The following is a 16,967-nucleotide window of genomic DNA, read 5'->3' as shown; positions in this document are numbered from 1 at the left end:
CCAGCAAGCTGTTAAAACACAAAGGTGATTCCAAAAGTCAGTGCTATACACAATATAATGAGCTTGAGAAACCAAAACTTGCTTGGGAAAAATATTTTGCTTTCCTCCATATGGACTGAAACAAAGCTGATTCCCAAACCAGGTCTCTCTCAGCCCATCCCAACATATAAACAAGCAAAAAAAGTGACTTTCAAATTACACAATTTTATTTAGTATACAATAATCATTACATCTCTTTACAACAACATATTATAAAATAACTATGTTAGATCCCACCAGCAGAACACTGAAACAAGAAATTAAAATACACTTCTGGATCTCAAAGGCTTTTCTCTCCTAAAAAAGTCCTGGCTCCTTGACAGCATTTTGTCTCTGCAATCTAAAAAGCAGTAATTGGTACCACAATGCCACTGACCACATGCAGCACAGAGTCCTTGTGGCCACCAAGGAGCAGCCAGGAGCAGCCTGGGGAACCTCAGGAATGGAGGTGCAGCTTCTGCCCAGGCCTGGCTCAAACAGGGCACGAGGAGCTGGGACCTGCCCTCTTGGATTTACTGTCTGAATAACCCTTAGTGTCAAACCTTTCTGATTATCTCTCATAATGCATCTTTGTGTATAAAAAACCCCAAACAAACCAGATTGCACTTGGTAGTGTCCATGAAAAGGTTAAATTTCTCCTTTGGCAATATTAGAAACTGCATTTTTGAAATTGTTTAAAAATAATGACTGCTCCAGTCAGGACTTCTTAGTCTCAGCTGTTACTAGAAGTAAATTGTGAAGACAACAGGCGATCCCTGGGCCTGGGAATCCCTCCCTCCACCAAAGGGAAGCCCCTCCACCTCTCCAGAGAGATCCAGCTGCATCCTAGAACAAGCCTTACAGCCCAGACATCTTTCACCTTCTGTGTGCTTGTTTTCTGTTATGAAGGCACTCACTGAGGGATTCACTGACCCAGGCTTGCAGCAAGAACCATGCATCATTACAGGCCTAATTAAAGTTTTAATACTGATTAAAATGTTTTATTATTGTATTATGTTAAACTGCAGTGGTCTCCAACCTCATTAAAGGATACAGGCTAGGAATTACTCAGGAGTTTCAGCTGCTCAGTGTAACCACCCAGCTCCTGTCAGCATGTGATTTAACACAGCCTTCTGTGCCACAGAGAAAGGCAGAAGGATGTTGAACATTGTTTAATGAGTATTTACTGAATATAAAATTGTTTGAGCATCTGACATAACCATCTCCATCTCTTTGGTAATTTACCTTGGTACAGCTGAAAGGGAAAACACTTAAATCATTTGGAATTGGAGCCCAGCTCAGTTGTGACAGCTAATCTCATTACACATCTTGATTAAATTAAATGGGGAGTGTGCTATCTGTAGCACTTTAAGTTTCCCATCATTAGAAATTAATTGCAGTGGTAATTACTATAAGTGAGTTATTTGCACAGGCCACAGACAGTCTTACAGGTGTTCAAATGTTAATTCAACCTGGGCCTAGAGGCACTTCATTATTACAATTCTGTTTTTCTTAACAAACAAATGAGCCTAGTGGATGTCTTATTCAAGATGGAGAGTACTGTGAGGCTTCCAAATTTGATTTTTGATTTCAATCTAAAACCAAAGCAGTGCTAAAAACACAGCAAAAGTTATATGGTACCTTCAGAACATTTAGAAATCCGATACAAAGCACAAAGTTCAGGCTGGTAAAAAGACAAAAAGTACAAACAAACCACAAAATTCTCAGCATTGAGGTTTGGCTTCACTTAATCTTCCACATCATTTTAAAATACTGGTAGTCTCTGTTTTAGGCTAAAGAAAAAGGACACAGTGATTTTGTGCTAAAATGTAGAGCTTTGTGTCTGAAATAATACAAAACAAAGCTCTACCATCTGAATGTATTTGAAATACTGGTTTCCTGCTGCTTTAGAGATGAGTTTTTCTTTTGTCCAATTTTGCTATCCTAGTGGGATTCATACAAGGAGAAAAAGGATCCCCTGTAGCTCAGAAAGTATATACAGGAAAGTGTTCTGAGAATCCAAACTGAGAAATTTGGACTTTTGTTTGTTCTGAGTATTTTACAAGGATACAAACATGCAACATGTATCAAGCATGCTCCAGCCTTTTTTCTCACTAAAAACACATAACACTCCATCATTAAACACTTAATGTTATAAACCAGTTTGTTCCTGATCACTAAAAATGCTGGACCAAAGATTATTTTTCTTCAACATTGTTTCCTTAATCCACACTCACTGATTCTGCAATCACACTCACAAAATTGGAAACTCATATCCACATACATTCCCAAAGAATTAAAAAAAGAGGCACTGAAAGAGCACAGGGATCTGTCAAAAAGGATCAGACTGTAAGAGAAAACTTCATTTTGTGACTATGTTTAGGATTCACAAAGGCAATGCTTACCCAGGGCAGGAGCAGCATGGGCTGCTCTCACTGAATTTCTACCATTTGTGAGGAAAATCTGAACTGCTGAGCAGATTCACAGGCTGGCACTCAGCAGTGCTCCTACTGCTGCCCTTATCTTCCAATCAGTTAAACTGGGAAACAATTACAACCTAACTATTCTGAGGGTCAGAATTTAAATCAAAATGGTCCCTGCTAGCATTTATTTATGAAAATGTTGGCAACATCAATAATGTTATCAAAATTAAACTGTCTAAAAAAAGAATCACAGTAATTAAACAAAACCATCAGTGTAAAATGTCTTACAAATGTAACCTGTGTGTAAACTTCATCTGCATTTCCTAATGTGGTCCTAGCAGTCATGGTTGGAAATGTTATTTATGCTTGGCAAGTTTGTAAACGTGGAATGTTTTGTTCTGAAACACCCTGGTGAAGTGCATGGTGTAAGAAGGAAGGTTTTTTTTAATTTCCTCACAGAAGCGAGGATACAACGAAGGTTTCAAATCAGGTTCATTCTCTCCCAAGCCATCCATGATCTGCAATGAAATGGAACAGATGGGTGAAATTTCTTCAGCCAACTCACAGTTCCAGGCAATAACAAGTTCATAAAAACCTTAACAATACATTCACTAGGTCAGGCTGGCCAGGTTTGTTCACAGTACGAAACAAGTGGGAGGAAGAAAACAGCTTTAAAGCAGTAAGACTTATTGTCTCTAAATGGATGAAGCTGCTTTGTCAGAGGTCCAGGTCTGCTTGGGCTTGTGCAGCCCCAGAACTGCCTGAGAACTCCCCTGACACTGAGTGGTAACAGAACCACACCTCGGGGAACTGAAGCTCTGAAGTGATTTACTGAAGGGAGGCTGCTCTGTGTGCTCCTTACCTGCAGCTCTTCAGGAAGTGATTACTGACCCAGCTCAGGCTGAAATTCCACTTTTTTTATTCCCAAATACCCTTAAGAGCAAGCAGTGTTAAAGTGGCCATTTTGAGGTTATCTAAAGGCCCCAGCAGGTTTTCCTTCCCACAGTGCACAGCTGTGTTTCAGAGCCAGGGCAAGCTCTGGCTTGTCCCTCGCTCCGTGTGTCACACTCACGTGGCCGTTGGCGACGTCGAGCAGGTCGCGCAGGCGGCAGCCGCGGCTGTGGCGCCTCTCATAGCAGATGCTGTCCTCCAGGATCACGTAGTCCGTGCCAAAGGAGCGCAGGATGCCGTGCACCTCCCCTGGGGAGCGCTTGGCATAGATCTGGTAGATCTGCACAACAGGGGAGCTCAGCTCCAGCACACACAGCACACACATCACAGCACAGCACAGCACACACAGCACAGCACAGCACACACAGCACAGACAGCACAGCACACACAGCACAGCACGCACAGCACACACAGCACACACAGCACACACAGCACAGACAGCACAGACAGCACAGCACACACAGCACAGCACACACAGCACACACAGCACAGCACACACAGCACAGCACACACAGCACACACATCACAGCACAGCACAGCACACACACACAGCACAGCACACACAGCACAGCACACACAGCACACACAGCACACACAGCACAGACAGCACAGCACACACAGCACAGCACACACAGCACACACAGCACAGCACACACAGCACAGCACACACATCACAGCACACACAGCACAGCACACACAGCACACACACACAGCACAGCACACACAGCACAGCACACACAGCACAGCACACACAGCACAGCACAGCACAGCACACACAGCACACACAGCACAGCACACACAGCACAGCACACACAGCACGCACAGCACAGCACGCACAGCACAGCACACACAGCACACACAGCACACACACACAGCACAGCACACACAGCACAGACAGCACAGCACACACAGCACAGCACACACAGCACACACAGCACAGCACGCACAGCACAGCACAGCACGCACAGCACAGCACACACAGCACACACAGCACACACAGCACACACAGCACAGCACACACAGCACACACAGCACAGCACACACAGCACACACAGCACACACAGCACAGCACACACAGCACACACAGCACACACAGCACACACAGCACACACAGCACACACAGCACAGCACACACAGCACACACAGCACAGCACGCACAGCACAGCACAGCACACACAGCACACACAGCACACACAGCACACACAGCACACACAGCACACACAGCACAGCACACACAGCACAGCACAGCACACACAGCACACACAGCACCCCTCACTGCTGCTCTGTTTGCTCTGAGCTCTATCTTGAGCCAAACAAAGAACTGGCACTGAGAAACTGTTACAGTGGTCAGAGGGGTCTTAGGATGAGGGAAGAGACGAGGATTTGACTCCATATTTCAGAAGGCTTGATTTATTATTTTATGATATATATAACACTAAAACTATACTAAAAGAATAGGGAAAAGGTTTCACTCAGAAGGCTAGCTAAGCTAAGAATAGAAAGAGAATGATGACAAGGCAGCTGTCTCAGACTCTCTATCCGAGCCAGCTGACTGTGATTGGCCATTAATTAGAAACAAGCACATAAGACCAATCACAGATGCACCTGTTGCATTCCACAGCAGCAGACAACCATTGTTTACATTTGTTCCTGAGGCCTCTCAGCTTCTCAGGAGGAAAAAATCCTAAAGAAAGGATTTTCATGAAAAGATGTCTGCGACAAGAAACCATGTGAATTAAATATTATAGAAACAACCTATAAATGCTTTATTCAGTAAAATCCCCATGTGGAGATGTGCGTTATGGTGAGGATGCTGCTGGGGTACACATCACTGGATGGTGCTGTCAGGCTTTGCGAATGTCTCAAGTGCAGAGAGGGTAGGTGAAAACAGTCTCCCAGCAGGGTGGTTTCTATATCAATGCTTGTGCTGCTCTGGGAACTGAAGGGAGTATCAGGGAATGCTCCATGTAGGTTTAACAGCCCAAGTGGGCACCAGGATCTACTGATGCCACAGTAGCCAAAGCAGTGCCCTTGGGGCTAGCTGGGCACAGAGCTGCTCAGACACTCAGCTGCTGCCAGAAGTGAGTCAGGAGATCCCAAAGCAGTTAAATCCTGGGTCTGTGCCTTACAGTGAGTTATCCATGAGTAAAGCACACAATGCCTTTTGCAGTGTGCCATGAGGACATTACTGTGTTCTGGAGTGGAGTCAGTGACATGGGCAAGGATTACTATAAAAAATCAGAAATCTCTTACCTGCTTTGTTCTCTCTCTCAGATTCTTATCCTCATAGTGGGGGTGGTTGGTTAAGGTCCGTCCAGTGCACAGTTTGACTCCTGCCAACAGCTGCATGCTCCCAGCAAACACTGCTGTGTTGGGAGTGTTTGACCTAAACAAATGTTGATAAGTCTGAGGAAGTCTCTGCAGGGGCATTTTTGCAATGCTTGGGACAGATCAGAAGGAAAAAAAAGACTGCAAAAGTATTTTTCTGCTTCTCCTCTATTCAAGGAGCAAACTGTTCAAGCAACTGTTTGCTTCAAATGCCAAGTGGATAAATTATGATAACACTCAACTGCAAATAAAAAATTTACTAAGCACTATGAGGAAATCTAGGGAAAACATGATCCTAACAATTTCAAACTATTTCTGCATTTCATATCTATCTCAGGTTCATAACGCCTCTGAATATTTGTAGGTTTCTATATTCTATTTATTTTAATATTTCAAGAAACTTACTGTGACTTAAGTTTCAGTCTGATAAATATAAGGTACTTTACATAAAATGAATTATTTAATCTCAGTGGTAAAACTCTCTGTTCTTGTCCTGGCATTCACCATTTACTTGGAACAAAAACTTTGTTCCATGAGACATTACTCTTCCTATTCTGACAGCTGTGGGAGAGAAACTATGAAAAAGGAAATTCCAGTAGCAAAAAAGCTGGGGCAGGGGGATGCAGAAGATGTCAGAACAGTGCTGTCACTTATTTTACTGTAACCTTTGAAATTCCAAATAGCAGTCCTGGTATCTCAAGATCACTCAAGTACCAATAATGAAAATAATTATTTTGCTCACCTTCTTCCCAACAAGTTTACAATCTAAAATATTTGCAAAGACACAACAGAAGGGCAGAGCAAAAAGAAAGAGTAAAAATGCCAGGCCATGGACACTCCTGTAATCAGGCTAATTGGAACTGGCCAGAGTATGCTGAAGTGTCTTCTAGTGCTTAGCAGGCACATAACCATGCAAGGGTCTGGGAAGACTAAACCAACAGAAAGCAGCACACATCAAATCAACTAAAATGGAATTAGAATGTGAATAGGTGCCTAACATCCCCATGCACACACTAAAGTACTGCAGTAACTGTGACACTTTGGGGTGCACTTCAGGGAGCCTTGGAAACTGCAGCTACACACTCAGTCATCTTTAAGCTCCATGATCAGCTTGAAAATGTTGAGACAAGGATTAAATTTTATTATCGCCTTTCAAGAGATTATGCTTAGCAAATGAATTAATAATTACAAATCCTTCCTAAAAAATCTTGTGCTGGTACATTAATCTCATCTAGGAAGGCCAGTATTTTAATAGGTCAGTTTAACTTTCCTGATAGACCAGTCCTTCAGCACTTTATAAAACCAATTTCATTTTAAAGCCTGAAAATATTTAATCTGTTAAGAAATTATTTATTACTTAAAATATTCAAAGCCACGAGTGTCGTGAAGTACATGTTCCATTAAAATAAATTAATTCCTGTTAGAATTTAGTACTATGCAAATGGGGTGGCCCTGACAGGCTGTCAGGCAGGATTTCCCTGGAGCTGTGGGAAAGCACAAGTGTGCAGGACTGAGCTGCAAAGGACACGGGCTGGACTCACCGAGGGACTGGGAGAGCTCAGACACCCAAATAAAAATGATGATGCTTAAAGCAGCTTCAACATGTTCCTCTGTTTATGCCTGGGCCAGGCAACTTCTAATGTGACAAGTAGGTTTCTGTGGTTGTTCAAGATTAGTTCAAATTTTAAAATCTGTCTGGCCTTACCAGGGCAACCCTGCTCTTCTGATTGCAGATTTGCATTATAATGGGCTCTGCAGCAGATTCAAACTTTCTTAAACCCACTCACACAGCCCCTCCCAACAAGGACCAGAGGCAAAACCACAGGATAAAAATCAAACAAACAAAAAAGCCAAACCATCCTGCAGGCTCTTTAAAAAGAAAGCTAAAGGTGATTGTGCCCTTTATTAATAACCTACTGGTAAAAATGCTTGTCAAAAATGTAGAATCACAGAACACAGTGAGTTGGAGGGGACCCACAGGGTTCATCCAGTCCAATCCCTGTCCCAATGCCCCCTGTCCATCCCTGGTGTCCAAACCCTTCTGGAGCTCTGGCAGCCTCAGGGCTGTGCCCATTCCCTGGCAGTGCCAGCACCTCTGGGGGAAGCAGAACCTTTCCCTGATCACAGCCTGAGCCTGCTCTGGTCACAGGGAGCAGAGCTTGGAGCTGCAGCCCCCAGGGCATCTCCCCTCAGAAAATGGATCATGCAGAGGATTCAGGGCTCCATTCCTCCCCTTTCCAAGAGCATTCACTCCTGCCCAGAAGGGGTGAAATACAGCTGAGTTGCATCTTTACTAGACAGAAGGAGTTTTGCCAGCACTTCCTGCTCTCCCTGTCCCTTGCAGACAGTCAAGTGACCCTTGCTTGCTTTTCAAACAACTGCCTTAAGTGCTTTGGTCGGGGTGGAGTTTAAGATCTGGTGTTCCAGGTAAAGGCAGATGTTTCCCTGAGATTTACAGGTCTGAAGTCCTAGGAAATGATTCTCCTTCAGACACATCACTGTGCATGTTTTACTGGGCAGCTCAGGTGTTCCAGAGCAGCAGGAGATACTGAAACCCCTCTTTCCCTGTGCTGCAGTGGCACTGCCAGGAGCACCAGTGCTGGATTTCAGTGCCAGGGCAGAGAGCTGGGAGGTGACCTTGGGAGGTGACACAGAGCCCCAGGCAGTGTCTGCCCTGTCCAATTCCCTCCCCATGAGCTCTTGTGGGTGCCCCTGCTGAGTTCTGGGGACACAGGAGCCCTGAGGAGCATTCCCAGGGCCAGCATGGCTCCTGCAAGCCAGGGATGCTCCTGCCTGAGCCAGGCACTTGCAGCCAGGGCACCTCCTGTGCTGCAAACCCTGAGTGACACTTCTCTATTACTCTAAAACCAAACCATTTTTACAACTGTCTCAGCAAATGATGTATAAAATGAAAGGATAATTTGTTTTTATAGCTCTCTGCCAAGCTCCATACCACACTGCCCAACCTGCAAACAATTTATTCTCTAGGAAATGTCACTAAATAATGACAAGGACTTACAGGTCAAACTGATTTACATTATATAATTTAAATGCCATTCCAAGCAGACCTGATGGCATTTTGAACAAATAATCTCATTTATTTTTGAAGCTCTAAGCTTTCAACAAGTTAATTACAGCTGAGCTAATGGGTAAACTAAGCACTATATTATAGTGTAGGAACCTTTTCTTTACCTTACACTTAAGAATTTAGAGAATTATATAAATACGAAAGAATAACTCATTAAAAATAAAAGGGTTTTACAGGAAGCACTTGCACAGCCTCTGAAAGTGGTAGTAATTCTTTCTCTTAAAATACTAAAGAATTATTGTGTCGTGGTTTTAGGAAGCACTAAGGAAGAAATGGCCAACATTGCAATTACAGGTTATATCATCAGAAATAAAATGGCTATTTCTGGTAGAAATCCTCCAGACTTGAGCCTTGGAGTTGACTTTCAAAGCCATAAAATCTAACAAGTCACAGATTATTCCTTTACTAGTGCCTGAGTATGGTATGAATCAACAAAGTGAAAGGATTTGAGAAAAGGAGATTCTGAAGAATATGCCATGATAGATTTTTCTTTTTCTTTAAAAGAAAATCTTTTTATTTGCAGAATGCAATATTAAAACATCACAGATTTAGCTGCAGATGATAGGCAGTAAAGCATATTCAGGCATACTGTCATGGTTCTTTTTTTTCCCTCTGGTTTGGAAAGACTGAAAATTGCAAAAATGGAAACGGACAGTCACAAAGAAAGAGCAACAAGATGTGAATCCCAGCTTCAATTTTATGCATGCAGATTATGCTCACATAAAGGAGTGCACCTACACAGCTGCTATAAACCTATTTGTCAGCACTCCCAGGTTCATGCCTGAAATTTACTCACATGTCTGTCCAACAAAAGCCCAAGAATTTAAGAACAATAATTTTAAAAAAAAGTGTAATATTGCCTTTAAAGTCTGGAACACAAGTTGATTTCAGTGTGATTACCCTTGAAAATCAGGAATGTAAGTAATAGAGTTAAACTTTAGAGCTGGCTTGAAATTAAAATATAGACATTAACATAAATTAGTATAAATTACTAAGAAAGAACTGCCATTGAAACATGGGTGTTTTATTTGCATAAGCTGAGGAAGTTTTTGGAAATTTGTGGGGTTTCCACTAATATAAAAATTTGCCTGTTTGTCCCCACACCTGGTTCAGGTACAGCTGACATCCAACCATGCTCTGCTCAATCTCAGTCTCAGTTAACTTTTCCATTGTTTTTGGCTGTTGCCCAAGATTTTTAAGAACTTTTTCTGTGAGTTTTGGCAACTGCTACTGATATATTGCACAACTGTAGACAGATTTCCCCTTTAAAGGCAGAAGTCATTGCTTCTTTAGCACTTACCAGGAGTAAACAGAGAGGGAAGTTCACGCTATTGATTTGCTCATTCTACTGATATTCTTCCCCATCTCACAAATGAGCATGTTGTTCCTGTTGTCTTAGGGAGAAAGACCAAAACTAAGAATCTTAATGTACCTCCCAGCTGGGAACAGAACTGTGAACTATCCCTGGAGCATTGGATTCTTGACTTTTTTGTTGAAAAAAAGCTAAGAAAATGAGACGGTGGGTAGGAAAAAAAGCAGAAGACTGGGATATGCAAGATCATTATGGAAAAACTTGTGCTCTGCAATTGTACAGATACAAAGCAGTAGATCTTCCTGAAAATGCTGTGGCAATTTTAGTGAGGGGAAGAGTAAGAAATGCATCTGCAGACACTTCACAGGGGACAGACTAATAGCTGGCCATTATTCAGATTGTATATTTGGACAACTTAATATGCATTTAGAACTATGCAGACAGAAGGGTTTTCTTGTTGTGGAGAGATTGCAAGACAGATGAGTTATTCCTAATTCACTGCTATATACATGACAAATTAGAGCTTTTCATACTGAGTTTTAATAATGAATGATTAGTTCCTGACACCAGCCTTGACAGGTCATTAACTACAGCACAACCATCAAGTGTTGGTAAAGTAAAAGTGTTCTCTTACACATCAAACTTAACAAAATCTGTCCCACTTTGAGAAACTTACCATAAATTTTGTTGACTGGTATTTAAAGCACAGATAATTAACTCTTCTTCACAGGAATAATATTTCTAAATACAATAAATTCCAAGTAAAAAAATGCCCCTCTGTAATTGTCTGTCATGACTTGGAATGAAGAGATGACAAGGACCAGTTTAGCATTCTCAGCATTAAGAACACATGAAAAATTATTCTCACTGGAGCCAGTCAAATCCAGTTCATGGCTGGGAATAACTCCACATGCATATTTTATGTATAAATCTATATATAACTCTATATATTGCACACAGGAGACCTGAACTATCAGACATTTACCATCTTTTAATAAAACAGTAGTGCTAAATGGAACTGGCTGGTAAACATTAGTCACAAAAACATGTCAATAAGGCTGCAAAGATTCTAAATGATGGGAAAAATCATGGCCTGCTTTCAAAATAAGTCAGTGAAGGCTTGTAATATATTTTACTTCTAAATTACTCCTTCTAGTTTATGGATTAAAGAAATACAACATTATGGAGTGTAAATATGTTGCTATGGGGAGAACAGGCTGGGTGACTGGTTTCACTGAAGTTCATTGCATATGAAGGAAATACTCCAAGGAAATACTTCAAACAGTTCAATATTTAATGTTGTATATTCAGATTTACTTTCAAAATGTTTTCCTCGATAACATGAAACCAATTTTCTTTTTTTAAAATAATTGCTGGAGTTGCAAATAAATACAAGTCCCAGGAATATCCCTGTTCAGAAACTTAACCTGGAAGTTTTTAGTGGCTGCTCTATGCTAATAGAGAACATATCCCTGCAGTTCACAGCCCTCCAGAGAACATCCTACCTGGCCTTTTATCGCAGCATCTCCTACATGAAGTATTCCAAACTGTTTCCACCTAAAAAACACCTTCCTATGCTCTGTGAGAAAGCAGAACTGATGAGGTGGGGCTGGAATGATTAACTCACACTCCTGACAGACTGCACCTATGCTTAGCTGTAACAAGTTCAAGTTCAATTAAAAAGATTTTGTTTGCAGTTTGAACACATGCTGGGATTAATTCTAACAAGCAGAAACAACTTAGATTGTTTTCAAGTCCCACAAACAGAGTGCAGAGTACGAATTTTCCAAGCTTTTTAACATTTACAGAGTTGGGAACGACAGGTTGGGTGGGGGCTGGAGAATAAAATCATTTCACTGCAGAGGTCTATTCATGTAAAGTAGCTATAATATGATGAGAGAAGCTTGACACCTCCAAATTCACCTCTTTTGGCCGGGAGAACTGTGTCCTTGTGGGAGCAAAGGGATCAGCTGGTGCCCTGCTGCACACGGAACACAGCAGTGACACTGAGCCCCAGCATGGAGCTGCTCTCCACAGCTGCTCACAGCCAACCTGCTGATAACCCGCTCACCCTGACTATCCTCATGGGTCACCAGAGTTCACTGCTGAGCTGGGACAAATAAGGAGAACACTATAACTAAGAACATTAGATCTACATAAATAGCATTTAACTGAAATAGAGAAAAAATCCTCTTACTTAATCCAGTTCATCAGCTCCACAGTGTCTGGGTCATAGAATTCTCTCAGCTCTGACAGTTCATCCATTATTCCTGGCCAGAACTAAAATGGAAACAAAATAGAACAACCTGAAGACAGAATGACCCAAACAAGTTTTGGATGCTGAAATGTATTATTTCCTCTTAGCTGGCAAATAATCTTGTCCAGTTCATGGGCAAATTCCAAGACACAAGAGTATCTATCTACCCTGCCTAGGAGGGAGAGGGGGCTGTCACTGCAGGATGAACACACAGTTTCAGAGTGGAGATCTGCAGCTCCTGCCAGATGACCAACAGGACCAGAACTGCCCATTGTCAATGATGACAAGACAAGGAAAGGCCCCAGGAATTAACCTTAAGTTTGGAAAGGAAATTTAATACTAAATCAAAAAAGGTAGGAAATCTGTATCAGAAGACTATTAGATGTGCTGCAGATGCTATTAATGGTATTTCAGAAGTCTGAATTAAAAGAGAACCACTGAAGGCAAAAATAAAACTGTGACTGAATGACAACAACAAATAGGCCATCAGGAGAAAGCATTTAAAAATTTACTATAGACAAAGAATACATAAATCAAATCCAGAGGAGAGAAAAAAGGATGGAAACTGATTCTGAAAAGCTTAACCCTCCTGTCCAAAAAGCTAAGGGAACAATGATTTATTTAAGAGTTTATTGTTTAAGCCAGTGAATATTTCAGGGCAGCAGGGAGCAATTAAGGAAGATAATGACAATGCTAATGACAGATTGCTGTGCATCAGTCTTTACTACAGAGGATGCTATGCAAAAACCTATTCCAAACCTGCTTGCTTTAGATAAGAAGGACTGAAAGGTTTGAAAATTGAAATGCTACAGGACAAAGTCTAAGAAAACTCACCTGATTATCTAAAAAGCCATTAATCATCCCATTTTAATGCTCATCCAAGAGTTCAGAAGCAATTTGAATGTGGTGCTGCTGAGCCCCTTAGCAAACACAGGCATTCCTTCACTAAAACTGTAATTACATGGCAGGCCTGGGGGCAGGAGGTGTAACTGGGCCAATTGAGAGTCTCACCAGTGTACCTGCTTGCTTAAAACACTTGTTCCAGTGCTCCTGGCACCTCCCAGGTGGAGCCATGGCAGCATCACAGCTGTGGGGAAGCTCTAGGAAGTACAACAGTACAACAGATGTATTTCTGCTCTTCAGAAGCTCTCCCAGAGATTAGTAAATCCAGCTGTTGTGAAAGGAGATTGTGGAGTCTCATCATGAATCAAAATTGCCTCTCTTCATTACTGAAATGCCCTGGATAGCTGCACATTCTGAGAGCTTGGTGTTCTTCAGGGGAGACAGAAGGAATGGGCTCTGCTTTGCTTTTCAGTGCACCCTGCCCTGTAACCTCCTGAGGAACCAGTGGCTGTTCCACCAGTGCCACAGCTCCCTGCTCACTGCTGGGGCTGTTCCATGGCATTCCCTCTGTAAAGGTTTCTTAAGTCACAATACTGCAAGTTTTGAGTGAGTACAAGCACTTTCCACTGGAGGAAAATTTTGGTCATGGGGCTTGCTATTACTGAATTGAAAAATTTCCAGGTAGTGTTACATTTGATTGGCAGAACCAAGAGAAAAGTAAGGTACTTGAGGAGTTCCAAACACAAGATAATGCCAAATAAAAAGTAAAGCATATGAAAATATGGACCAATAACAGTGACAGAACTTTGTCTTGTACATCAAGTATATGTCAGATTGAGAAAAAGTCTGGTGACACCAGGAGAGGGTAAAAAGAACAGATGGAGCACATAAGGGATGTACCAAACTGCTCAGAAGAGAGAGGGAAATGTGAAAGAGGTTTCCAACTTGTAACAGTGCTTGTCTCTGGAGCTAAAGTCTTCAGGAAAAGAAACCAGTTGTCAAGTGGCTTAAATTAGCCCTGAACTGAAGCTGTTCATACACCAAAGACTGCTCAGATCATGGGTATTTGCTGTAGTATTTGCTGTAACAAATGTCCATGTTTGAAGCAAAAGGACTTGGCCATGATGAAGATAAAAATGCAGCTGCAGAAGTAATAGGAATAGAGTGTTCACTCTTAGAGAGAAATCAAGATTATTTGACAATCCTTGGAATTAGAATGCTCAAGCTCAGAAACTCACCTTAAGTACCAACAATTTATTCAAAATTACTGGCATGCAAACACAAATTGATGAGCATTATTATGAAGTTAAAATACAAAATATAGATAAAGGTGAAACCTACCTAAAAAGTGTAAAAAGTGAAACATAAATACTACTTGGTACTGCTTTATGCATGTGTTGTGTTATCTGCAGCACAGCTAAAGTAGGCATGGAAATACTTCAGAATTTTCACTTTATCTGAAAGATGTTTGCACTGTAATAATGAAAATCACATGAAAACAGGAATACAGATGTCTTACAGGTCTCAAAACCTGTGCCTGAAATCTGAAAGAAATCCAGCATTGTAGCTGCATCTGCATCTCAATAAATTATTGTTCAAGTGATGTATTTGGGGCTGTAGTAACCACATGCCTCAAAAGAGGCTTTCATTGGCTTATTCAGGATTAGGTTAATAATCCCATAAAAGTCCTATTTTGAGGAACTGCACTGAAGAACAGTTCTGACAAATGTAACAGATAATGAAACACCAAACTGCCTCCCTACAAATTCAAGAGAAGCAGCCCTGATGGCCAGGTAACTTTGTGGTGTACAGAGAAACTGCCCCTGCAATCTGAGCAGTCAGTGACTCAACAGAGAAATTACTGTCTGGAAAATAAAAAGATAAGTACATCTCTGTTCCAAAAATCTCCTTCCACTGCCTGTTTGTAAGGTGTTAGAGAGAGAATATAAAAGCACATTCTCCCAGAAGCAATGGGTCCTTTCTGGATCTCTGTAAGAATTCCTGTCTGACCACGCCAGGGCACCTGGGACAGGAGCCTTGTGGGTCCCTTGCAGCTCACAATATTCTGTGATTCCCTCAGGCTTCTCATCAACTCTTTCAGCTTTGCAGGAAAGACCCACAGAGAGATCCTCTCTTCTGGTAGCTCAACTGCAAGAACTGACTCAGGACAAAAAAACAACAGAGGGGTGACGAATTTCTCATTCCTACTGTGAAATTTGAAAAAGAATATTTTTAATGTCAATAAAAATTATTTCCTCTATTTAGAAGAAACATGAAAATGATTCTTTTCAGGCAGACTGAGCACAACTAATGACTGCTCTAAAGCCCATGAAATCAGTGTTTTCTATTGACTTCAGAATTGAATCTGACAGAATTTAGGAACTTTACATCTGCTCATGAAGAGTGGGAGGAAAATTATTCCTAGTGATCTGTCACATTAGACTATCAGAATGTCATGCTCCTGGTATCCCCATGTCAGAAGGAATGACATTTTCTCTGTCATATTCAGAGATGATGAAAATAGCAAATGACTTCCTAACCATCACATGGGTGGACAAAAAGAGTCCTCTAACAGAACAATAAGACAATTTAAGTGGAAAACAGTATGTTTTTACTTTTTGTTTCAGTTTTAGAGGGGGGAACACAATACTGGAGTGAACTCTATTAGCAGCTTTCTTAACTGCCTCACTACTGCCTTTTGAACTGCAACAATGAAATGAATCTTGCCTTTTTCTGAAGGGAATTATTTAACAGATGTATCTTCATCTCAGACTAGTTATTGCAGAAACAACTTCTGCATCAAAGCAGACTCTGAAATTTTTGTCTTTGTGACTACAGATGAAAAGAATGGTTTGCCCATTAAATCAGTGCTCTAAATCTCACTGCTATGACACACTGATAATCTTGCACATGTTATTGGCTTAGGTATGTTTGATGCATTTACATTTAAGTGTTTGACAATAATAATATTCTGTTTCTGGAACAAACAGAAGACAAAGCAGGTACTTGACCATTTAATAATTCTGTACCTTAAAACATATGAGATGAGACACAGCAGTAGAGATTACTATTATTTCTGCTCCTACAATAAATCATGACACAATGTGACAATCTGCATTTTATCCACAACTTAGTTAAAACCAAAAGAGACAACTCTCCAGAAAATTATGCCTTTAAATAACACCTGCTATTACACATACAATCAGATAAACATTTGTATCTATGAACAACTATTTTGGATCAAATTAGCCCAACTGATCCTTCACAGACAATTCCATAGGCACAGCTATCCTCATTTTAAAAATTCAGTTACAATTCTTGTATGTAGTTACTAATAAGACAACTCTTCTAGGAGAAAGGAAAAATTTCATGCAACTAAAATATGCCAAAACATTGAGAAAAAAATTTCTTACCTTAAATGAAATGTACAGTAATGTAATTATTGGTACAGAATACTTAATCACCTGTGTCTATGAGAAATTGAAAAAAAAAATTGGTTATTTTGATGATACATTTAATAGGCTTAATTTTTAATGTATTGATATCTGAAATATTTAACATGTAGTGGAATTTAAGAGATTGAATTTTAAGCCCATATTCTGATTTTATCTTCAAGTAAAACCCTAATTACAGACTCATCACAAAAGATGGATTTATATCTTTAAATCTATATTCTACAAGGTGGAAAACACTGTCACTCAATATAATTGACTGCAAAGGTCCCCTCAGACTGCTGATAATTTCTTA

General features: G+C 40.9%; 1 protein-coding gene across 2 annotated transcripts in view; it reads right to left on the bottom strand.

Annotated features, from left to right (window-relative positions):
• Positions 1–2,781: 2,781 nt before the first annotated feature.
• Positions 2,782–16,967, bottom strand: part of DPY19L3 (dpy-19 like C-mannosyltransferase 3) — a 33,427-nt gene continuing 19,241 nt past the window's right edge. Inside the window, exons 15-19 of one of the 2 annotated variants that reach the window (XM_054296217.1) lie at positions 16,634–16,690; positions 12,318–12,400; positions 5,646–5,778; positions 3,514–3,672; positions 2,782–2,959 (exon numbers count right to left, since the gene is read on the bottom strand). In XM_054296217.1, coding sequence (XP_054152192.1) covers positions 2,798–2,959; positions 3,514–3,672; positions 5,646–5,778; positions 12,318–12,400; positions 16,634–16,690 — 594 coding nt within the window. In that variant the 3' untranslated portion in view covers positions 2,782–2,797. Of the gene's footprint in view, positions 2,960–3,513; positions 3,673–5,645; positions 5,779–8,547; positions 10,203–12,317; positions 12,401–16,633; positions 16,691–16,967 lie in introns of those variants that run through there. The other variant, XM_054296218.1, reaches the window with a different exon arrangement.

The sequence above is a fragment of the Melozone crissalis genome, unplaced genomic scaffold, assembly GCF_028551555.1.
Source record: "Melozone crissalis strain CALT ecotype California unplaced genomic scaffold, PUWL_Pcris_2 ptg000007l_1, whole genome shotgun sequence".
NCBI classification, from domain to species: Eukaryota; Metazoa; Chordata; class Aves; order Passeriformes; family Passerellidae; genus Melozone; species Melozone crissalis.
This window is presented reverse-complemented; position numbering and strand designations above follow the sequence as displayed.